Here is a 10,782-nt window from a genome sequence, read left to right as displayed (position 1 = left end):
GAAAAAAAAAAAAAAAAGTGTAACTATTACCAAGTGGAAGGGACATAAGAATATCGTACACTCTGAACGCAACCATGGTTTAAACAGGAATCTACGTAATCCTAATTTAGCGACTTTCTAATCTGGATAACAAAACCTTTTCTCATATTAAGAACGGAGAGGACCATAAAATAAAAAAATGTGGATAGACAGAGGATGGAAAAGCACAAGACAAGTTATTTTGCAAAAATAAATAGCAATTTTATTGTAGTGCTAGCTAAACAAGATTTGCGCCAGGATCAAAAATCAAGGAGTTTATACAAACAGTGAAATAAAGCCAGAAGCTGTGTGGTCATATTGACACAGAAATTATCTACAAATTTGAACGCCATCTGCAGGGTCTCCAGAATGTTCCAGACATTCCAGTACCATGATATTCTGTATATTCCAAGGCAACCTGTGGATCTCCAGATGTCGACAAACTACAGCTCCCAGCATGGAAAGGTCTGGCAGGGTATGCGGCAAGTTGTAGTTTTGCTAATCAGATCAACAAATTTGAAGCACACAAAAATATCTTAAGATTCATTTTTTTGGACATAGCAGGCCGAACATTTCAAGAACAATGGTCTATAACTGTAACCATTTTGTAAGCTGCTCAAATATCTGTCTTCTTACTGAAGGTAACACTGTAGGCTCCTCAGGGCGGGACGGATACATGTCTGCACAGTGAGCGGCATCTGTAACAAAGCAAAAATCTGGGTACTGTATGCAACTAAAATAGATTGGGGAAGGTTACCTGGAGTCATTTCTATTGTAAAAACTAAATCATTAAATGGACTAATAACGCATCTTTTTTTCTTCAAAACCTGGCTGATGAAGAGGAAATCTACCCCTGACTGTTAGCGTTTCACTTACACTTTGTGCACAATAAGTGAGTATTTTAAGAAGGGAAATGGTCAGGTCCCGCATGCCCCCACAACCACCATCAGTTGTGTCTACATATCTAAAGATCTGTTTGTGTGTAATGTAATACCAGGATATTTAGCCAAGTATTTTGAAAGTCCATTTTTGATATATAAATGAGGCCTTTGACTAGTTGATGGGGTGTTCGTGTCCCCAGACTAGTTGGCCCATTTAACATTGCTTATCGCCAGCACTACTCATACCTCGCGCTTGCCCGCAGCTTCTTTCCTTTACTGCATTAATCCTCTGAAGCCAGGTGCCCATGTCCCAACTTCAGAGAGGCAAACAATTGGAAGTGAAGAAGATCATACACAGTGCACCTCTCTGAAGTGGGCACACGTACAACCGGCTTTTGATAGGATCAATGCAGTAAAGGAAAGAAGCCGCTGGCAAGCGCGAGGTACGTGTAGTGCTGCCGATGACAACGGTGTTTGTAGGTCATGTTATGCCAGGAGTGTGACAACATGCTGAGCGGGCTGACTAGTCTGTAGACACTGAGGGTGTGTGCACACGTTGCGGATTCTGCTGCGGATCCGCAGCAGTTTCTGCTGCGTTGTACAGTACCTTTATAGTCTATGGAAATTGAAAAACGCTGTGCACATGCTGCAGATTTTTCTGAGCAGATTAGCTGCAGTTTTAAATCTGCAGCATGTCAATTCTCTGTGCGGAATCCGCAGTGGTTTGACACCTGCTCTATCACCAGGTGTCAAAACGCAGGGGAAAACTGCAGGCTAATCTGCAGGTAAAATGCAGGTCATTTGACCGGAGGATTTAGCCAAATCCGCGCAGAAAAATCCGCAGTACAATCCGCAACGTGTGTGCTCACCCTAATGCCCCACTAACTACAGTAGTCAAAGGTCTCATTTATATATCATAAATGGACTTTAGAAAAAAATTTCTAAAGATCTGTTTGTGTGTAATGTAATAAAGTGATTGTTAGGCATTTAATTTAACTACGTAGACAACTGTTGGTGGTTCTGGGGTTTACGGGGGATCTGACAGGTTCTCTTTATCCATATGATAATTTTTATGCAGATTTTCCAGCTCAGTTGTATAAACTTGAGTGCTTATTGGATGAAACAGATCAGGTGATGTGTTTGGATAATGAGTGAGGGTATCGCCTAATGATATAAATCCTCTTAATCAAGGTGTGCAAATTATTAGGTAGCTTGTTTTTCTCTGGCAAAAATAAGCCAAAAAAATGTTTTAAAAAGATTTAAATGACTATGAAAAGTCAATCATGTGTTATTTTCTTTATACAGAGATGCAGCACACTTGAAATTGCTAAGATGTTGCAGCGCAATCACAGAACCAAAAGGTGTTGTTGCAAATAGTCAACAGGATCTCAAAAAACGTGTTGAGGAGGAAAAAAAAAAAAAAAAAAAAAAAAAGATGGTCATTAACTGCCAAAGATTTGAGAAGAATCAAACATGAAGTGACTAGAAAGCAATTAGGGCAAGGTCACACTAGGCGTTTTTTTTTTTTTTTCAGTGAGTTAGCACACGAGCATATTCGGATAACACCTTATCCGAGCACGGTCGCCTATCACTTTACAGGGGTTTTCTGCATATACATGGAAATGTTTAGCCAATTTTACAATTTGTTGCATGTCATTGCAGTCTTCACTCTTAAGGGCCTGTTACACTAAGGGATATCGCTAGCAATATCGCTATAATGTCACTGGTTTTTGTGACGTTATAGCGATATCGTATAATGTATGATACTTGCCGCTGAGCGCTCCCTCGCTGGTTATCGCTGATCGCGCGAGAACGTCCAGGACCGTTTCTCGTCGTCAGCTTCCTGCTGTGGGGACGAGCGACGCGTGGACGCGGGCGGGAGGACGTCAGGATCGCCTCGTCTGACAGGTAAGTAACGACCCCCGACCGCTGCGATGTCGCTGGTGAGATCTGCCTGTGTGGCAGCTCACTAGCGACCACTTAGTGATGCACCAGCGATCCTGACCGCGTCATCTCGCTGGTCGGGATCGCTGGTGCATCGCTAAGTGTGACAGTACCTTTACAATGCACAGGGTGAATTTCTCAACAAAAAATCCATGAAATATGTGTGGATATTGATAAGGAAACCCAGCGGTAATTCTACAGATAATCCACACTAAATCCTAAAGATATCATAATATCATATTGCCTAATAGAGGCGGCATTTCCAAAAAATTCATAAATCATACAAAAGAAACAAAAAACGGAAACTATATGCCATAAAAACAATTTTATTATATATCAATTAAAAAGCATTGAAGTGCAATGCAAAATTTTTCGGGCAATAAATGCAAAAAGACAAAGGCCTATAAATCAAATACAATCAATTTCATGAGAAAATATATGTACATATAGTAATTCAATAGTCTATATATGGAGCTTTCCTTATATATAAAACAAGCTTCACGGAGGGATAGTTCCTAAAAATGTGCAGATAAGAATTATATCAAAAATTCTTCGGGAAGCTTATTTTATATATAAAGAAAGCTCCACATATGGACTATTGAATTACTATATTGATTACGGCTTTTTGCAGACTTTGCATGTTAAGAATTTTTTATATAATCCTTGTTATCTGCACATTTTAGGAACTATCCCTCCGGGAAGCTTGTTTTATATATATATAAGGAAAGCTCCATATATAGATTATTGAATTACTATATGTGCATATATATTCTCATGAAATTGATTGTACTTGATTTATAGGCCCTTGTCTTTTTACATTTATTGCCCCGAAAAATATTGCATTGCACTTCAATGCTTTTTAATTGATTTATAATAAAATTCTATTGTTTTTATGGCATATAGTTTCCGTTTTGTTTCTTTGTATGATTTATAAATCCTAAAAATGTGTATTTACCCTTAAAGACGGAGGTCTCCCCTCTATTCACACAGTATTCTAAAGTAGGTTTACTAGTCTGGTCCCTTAGAGGCCAAGCCACTAACAAGTTTCACAGACAAGAATGAAAAAAATAAAAAGTTTGCAGGTATTATTTAAATTTAATAATTTAAGAGAGACTTCTGAAAAGTTAAAATGAAACAATTACTGTCTCAGTTTTTCCCAAGGGCAGGAGAAAGTTGTGATGAGAACTGAGGCGTCGGGTACTTCATGAATTTCAATAAGGAATTTAACAAGAAATTAGAAGGAAACAATTACCTTGCATTGGAAAGGCCAGAAGATCGCTGCTAAGATTTGAGTTAATCCCCAGTGCATGCCATGGGTCAATCAAGCCATTTGGAAAAATTATTCTGCTACTTTGGACATTGAGACCTCCGTAATTTTCATTTGTTTGCTGAATTGCACCAGCGATAGTCGGTAACGTAAAGTCCTTCCCATAAATATCAGTACATTGCTGGACATGGTAACTGCAAAAAGCAAACAAATCGCAATAAGGTTTTAGGAACAAGCTTTAGGGGGGTAAATAAAAAATAAAAAAAAAAAAGCACACACTTTCTGCTAAATTACAATATGTATTGAAGCCTTCTCAGTTTCTATTTTAATTAAATGTTCACCGTTTTATCCATTACCAAGTAGTTGAAAATTATATATTATTTTATATTATGAAACTCATTAGTAGATTTAAAAATTAATCAGCACTTTATTTTTACAAAGTACAGGAAACCAACTGATTCGAGGGAGTGGTCCTGCCCGTTATGGTATGCTTCCATGCTGTGTAATAGCAGCGCGTTTTGGACGCAGCAGAAAGCCCGCTCCGCCCAAAGCGCTGCCCCCTTTTTTCACGCGCGGTGATATCGCATGTGTTCATTGCATCACCGCAGCCTATCCATAGACTGGGAGCATCTCCGCAAGATAAATAGACATGCTACAGTCTATAAAGACACGCCGCATGTCCGGTTTCGTGGGTGTGTCACCCACGTCTTTGTAAGCATAGTGGAGATGGGATTTCATAAAATCCCCTCCATTATGCTGTAACATCTGGACGCTGTGGATTAAAAGGTCAAGTCTGCAGTCACTATGAATCCTCACAGCGCATACTGCGTGACTGCAAGTATGCGATATGAAAACGCTCAGCCAGAATCCAACTAGACTGTTTCCACGTGTTAAATGCAAGTATATTGCATGAGGCTAGAAACAGTCTAGTAAGATTCTGGCTGTGAGTACAAATATTGCATATTTGAAGGGCACAGGTCTGCTATTCCCAGAAGGTACACCGGAGATTCACCAGTATGCAATCACAGAGTGACTGTAGACTTATTGCTTTAGACAGGACAAATTCAGTAAGTCACTATCCCCGTCTTTGGGCAAATCTAACATTAAGATGATGAGAAGCCACCGCTCTGGCTTCCTGTTGATGATCAATATGCCTGAAGTTGGGAATAGTGAAGCCAGTGCTGACTGGATGCAGGGCTCGCGCGACGCAACAATTGCACGTGAGCCCCAGGAACGTGGGTATCGACAATGTTGGAACGGGAGGGGAGTAAGTTTTTTTTTGTTAATTTTTTATTTTTATTTTAACGAGGCCAAACATAAGGAATGAGAAGGGGTTTTCCTAGTAGTGGACAACGCCTTTAAGTGAAAAATCCATTATTGCCTCATGCAGGTTGGGATGTTTTTATAGAAAAGCACAAGATACTTATGACAAGTCACAATAAATGTTACCTTAAAGGAAAGCCAGAAAATGGTTGAGAAACTGAATCTGAAGATTGAAAATATCCAAATTCTGTGCACGTCTGGTACATCCATTGTCTACCTAAAAGAGAAAAGAAAGTCTCGGATATATTGTAATAGTACTATACTGGAGTGCCACATGCAGCAGTGTAAAACTTAGATGCATGAGAACTTTCCTCTATAGTGTATTTTTGGCAGCTAATACTTCCTTTTAGTGCAACTGAAATAACACTGGTAATGACAACCACATGGCGGTTCCCATATACTGTAGTAGGACGAAACTGTGGCTTCAATTTTCCGCTGTGTGCTACTGCTTCCATCCAAATCTACCGAGGGATATATCTTGTAATCTTTAATTCTCATGAGAAAATAAACATATCTGTACACGTTCTACAAAAAAAGAGGAATATAGGTCATGGATCCAAGGCTACAGCTCACTGAGGTGGTTGTATGGAATTGTCAAAAGCATGTGAAAGGAGAAAGAAGGAAACAAAAGGACATTTAGAAAAATAAGCCAAAAATATGGCATGTGCCATTAAAACAGTCAAGTACAGATTCCTTCTCTTGCAGCTTAGCAGAAGGATGTAAAGTTTAGCGCAGATAATTAAGCAGCGCCACTGCGCAGGGATTATAGAGGGTCTCAGTGGATGGAAACTACTGTACAATATCACTCATAAGTCTAAGGGGTCCTTTATACAGCCCTCTCTAATGTTCTCCAAGCTTTATATATTTAGCAGAAAATGGGCACACATGCAACAGAGAAACTAAAGAATCATTAAAAAGGAAAAATTTGTCCCATGCTGGCATACAATGGCATTAGTGGAAAATACTGTTTTTTCTATTCCTAATCAACTAAAATGTTATGAAATAAAAAACACAGTGCAAAGGAACATGCTGCAAAGTAAAGATCTCTCTATATAAAACTATGTATGTATGTATGTATGTATGTATCACCAACCAATCACGAAGCATCTTTCATTTCATCAGAGCTATTCAAAAGAAGATGAGCTGTGATTGGTTGCTATGAGCAAGAGTTTTTCTTGCAACAAATCACTAAGCATCTCTCATTTCACCAGAGCTGCTTAAAAGGAGCTGAGCTGTGATTGGTTGCTATGTGCAAGTTTTCCCACTTGACAACACCTCAGCGGGCACTGACATGGTGGGAGAAATCTAGCATCCCCAGGAACATAAGCTCCCAGCCATTGTCTGCCCCCAGAAAGGAGCACAGCGCACATGACAGAAATGAACCCCCCCTTCCCATGCCACATCACACATCACATACACATCACACATCCTCCATCCCATAGGCACATCTTCCCTCTTAAAGGGATCTCCGGTATGTGAGGGCAAATCCATTCAGCGCTTTGGTTTTTACCCCAGGCCTCTCTTAAAGGTATCCCCGGTATGGAAGTTAGAACCATTCCACTCAGCTCTGTGGTTCTGACCCCAGGGTCTCAAAAGGGATCATTGGTATGCAAGTTGGGGCAAATCCACAGCGTTTTGGTACTGACCCCAGGCCTTTCTTAAAGAGATCCCTGGTATGGTAGTCAGGGCAGTTGCCTTCAAATGCTCTGGTACTGATCCCAGGCTTTCTTAAATCCCTTGTATGGAAGTTAGTGTAAATCCCTCAGTGCTCTGATTCTCACCCCAGGCTTCTATAAAAGGGATCATTGGTATGAAAGTCCAGGCAAATCCACTCAGTGCTCTGGTTCTGACACCAGGCCTCTCTTAAAGGGATTCCCAGTATGGAAGTTAGGACCGTTCCACTCAGCGCTCTGGGTCTGACCCCAGGCTGACGGAATGATGCGGGATATTAGGGGGAGTAGTCCGGTGGCTCTGGCTGACGGGATGATGCAGGATATTAGGGGTAGTAGTCCATCGGCTCTGACGGGATGATGTAGGATATTATAGTGAATGTGGCTATGCGGAGTAGGCAGGGCTCTGCACTCAGCTTTATAATATATATATTTATTATATATAATTTGTTATAACTAACCGTAGTTAGTTACCATGCCCGGGCAGCGCCAGGCTCTTCAGCTAGTTATTTATAAAAAGAGAAATATTAGTTTATTTTTTATCAATTAACAAATTAGAAAGTGAATTAGCAAAACAAACCCAAATCAAAAATTGAATCAATATTTGGTGTAACAAATTATACCTAACGCGCGATGATCAAAATTTTCACTTAGTGAATATGGTTAAACTTCTAACTAGGAGAAACAGCTGCGCAGGAGGCCCAAAAACTGGGTAAGGAACAGCCAAACTTTGCTACGGTCAGAGGTCATGTGACGGAGCACAGCAACAAGACACAAGGCAATTATACTGCATCAGTAAGGTCTCTTTCAGGCAAAGATTTGAAAGCAGACTATGGTTTAAACATGTGCAGTTAAAAAAATAAATAAATAAATGGACACGATCGAGGCCGATAGACGCAGTGGTCAGCCAAGGAAACAGAGCACAGCATATGAAAGACATTAGGATTATTTCCCTTTGAAAGCAGAAAATACCAATCTGATTTGAACTTGCTGCATCTATCTAATTGTTGGAGAAGTCTGACCAGAAGGGGCGTTCATGGAAAAATTGCAGACAAAAAGCCATACCTTCGAATGACTGCAATAACGGTTGCAAAAGAATAGTACGATGAGTGTCTACAGTCTGTCAAGCATGGTGGAGTGCAAATTTTGGCTGGACGTTAGTGAAAGGAATTGGGGATTTAATTTGGACTAATGGTGTTCTCAATGCTGAGTAATACAGGCAGATATATATTCTGCAGCAGGATAATGACCCAAACATCGTCATCTTCAAGGAAAAAAAGCACAGTGAATCCTGGAAATTATATGGCCTCAAAAAGCCCTGATCTCAGCATCATCAAGTCTGTCTGGAATTATATGAAGATACCAAAGGATATGTTATTTGTGGTTCGTTATTAAAGATGTTTGGAACAACCTCCCTTGCTAAATTCATCCTAAAACTGTTAGGCTGAAGTCACACTGCCATATTTCTCATGCGATAATCGCATCGCACAGCACGGACTGGCCGGCACCTCTCCTGACCACGACAGCATGATGGATTGCTATGCAGATGTCAAGCTCAGGTCAGGAGAGCCGACAGCCAGTGCGAGTTTTACCATGAGATTCTCGCACGAGAAATACGGCAGTGTGTCTCCAGCCTTAAAGTGTACTTTGAAGAATTGATGCAGTTTTAAGGTAACAAGATTATTTGGCAATTATGATTTGACATAAAAATATAGTGAAAGAATAAATTATCACTTAAAAAAAATGTAAACTATTAACACTATTTTTAAAGCATTCTTGCTTTGTAGTCTTTCCTCCGTACCTGCCTAATAAAATTTGCACAGTCCTGTATAAGCACAAAATTTACCAGGCAATACATTTTACCTTTTGTGGCTGCTGGCTAATGTTACAGACATTTTTACTTAAAAAGGTGCATGGGGAAGAAATACCACAACATGTGATGGCAGTTTCAGTCAAACAGACAGGGCAATCCAAAAGTACCTTGCACAAAATTTATGTAAGCTCAAAGATATAGTTACATATCTACTTCTTACCACCTGATGAAGCTGCTCCTTTCCAGCGGATGTCACTCATGTCATGCACAAATTGCTGGTAACTTGCTTCAATGCACTTTTCCTCTCGAGCTTTCCTAATGCGCTGGATAACTTCAACGTATCTGTCATATGGAGATCCAATGGTTTCATTGGACATAATGTCACACACCACCTGAATAGTTATATTTCCACTCTTCACGCCCTTACAAAAGGAAAAAAAAAAAAATGCAAATATAACATTTGTGGTTTCTGTCATACACAGACCACGGGTTGTGCCTGTTGGATCTTATGGACCAATGGGAGCCTCCAACACAGATGCGAACGGTTAATTACTGGACAATTGTGCTTTCCTTAGTTTTGGAAATTGCATATCTCTGAAAATTTTTTTTAATAGAGATTTATTTTAGAGCCTGGAAGCCTATTTGGCCCACACTTGAGGACAACTTACATCTACCTCATAGTGAGTTAGTTTGGTCTTCCTCTTGATCAATATTATCGGATAAAAGATTTTCCAAGTTTACCAACTATGTAAATAAGTGATTACAATGCATTTTAGGATATATTAAAGTCTTGAGGCACACCAAGTTCCCTGGTGTCAAGGAAAAAAAACAAAAAAAAAAACCCATTTTGAACAAGAACTATGATTAATACTACAGCATAGCAATTAGAAATGGCACAGCATTAGTGCTGCCAAGCACGTCTAGATCATATCCTTGGCTAGACATGTCTAGCAATTAGGCAGTGTTAGATTACTCAGGTCTTCCGATAAAACTTTGAAAAACACAATGGAGCAACCATCAGCTCACTGGGTTGGGAAAATCCTGGAATAGGGGTGCGGTGCATGGAGACTTCAGGCTGAGTAAATGAACTGTGAAGATTGGAAAATCCAGCAACTGCAAGAGTCATGAAACTTCATTTTTTAGTAGATTTAAAAAAATGAAAAAGAAAAATAGGAAACATAACGGTTGACGCGTTTTGAGCTACACTAGATCTTAATCATGACCATGAAAGGCGTCGACCATTGTTTTTTTTTTTGTTTTTTTTTTTAACACCGGGCAGGTGTTGGGAGTAGGAAATAGAGGAGATTTTGTATTATTGGTAATTATTGTAAGAAAGTATCAGCAAGTATAATGGCAGACTTACAAGCTCATGTACAGGCCCAGAGAATTAGAGAGCAGAATCAGGACAAATCAACAGTATAGGAATCCATGCTAAAAAGGATTAAGTAAAACTTATGTTTCCAAACATAATTAGCCTTCATAATCTAGGATTATTCTGCATGTTAATTGCAATACAATGTTGTTCAGCCGCCTAACTGAAAGCCCAGCTACTGGGAGAAAATGGACATTATTTCTCCCAGGAGCTGGCATCTTCCAGTCATATATAGAGGCATGCCTTCAGTCACTGCTCTGTACCCAGTCAGTGGCGGCTGTAAATGCGCCCCCGACATATTGATTCAGTTCTCTCTGCATTGTATTCAGGGAACCGACTGATTAGCTGCTCCATTCACACCTCTGACTGAAAGCCCCCAGAAGGAATAAAGCCAATTTTCTCCTAGTAGCCGCTCTTTCAATATGGCAGCAAAATAGAAATGTAATGTTAACGTGTAGATTTAACCAGCAAATATAGGGTTAATGTTTGGGACA

At 39.8% G+C, this 10,782-nt stretch overlaps 1 protein-coding gene across 1 annotated transcript in view; it reads right to left on the bottom strand.

Annotated features, from left to right (window-relative positions):
* Nucleotides 1-215: 215 nt before the first annotated feature.
* Nucleotides 216-10,782, bottom strand: part of LOC141095218 (putative serine protease K12H4.7) — a 156,232-nt gene continuing 145,665 nt past the window's right edge. The window contains exons 6-9 of the mRNA XM_073581106.1: nucleotides 9,137-9,338; nucleotides 5,560-5,650; nucleotides 4,096-4,304; nucleotides 216-716 (exon numbers count right to left, since the gene is read on the bottom strand). Coding sequence (XP_073437207.1) covers nucleotides 607-716; nucleotides 4,096-4,304; nucleotides 5,560-5,650; nucleotides 9,137-9,338 — 612 coding nt within the window. The 3' untranslated portion in view covers nucleotides 216-606. The remainder of the gene's footprint in view (nucleotides 717-4,095; nucleotides 4,305-5,559; nucleotides 5,651-9,136; nucleotides 9,339-10,782) is intronic.

This window comes from Dendrobates tinctorius, unplaced genomic scaffold, assembly GCF_039654945.1.
Source record: "Dendrobates tinctorius isolate UK_male_01 unplaced genomic scaffold, ASM3965494v1 ptg000069l, whole genome shotgun sequence".
Lineage (NCBI taxonomy): Eukaryota > Metazoa > Chordata > Amphibia > Anura > Dendrobatidae > Dendrobates > Dendrobates tinctorius.
The sequence above is the reverse complement of the archived record's forward strand: the minus strand, read 5'-3'. Positions and strand labels throughout refer to the sequence as shown.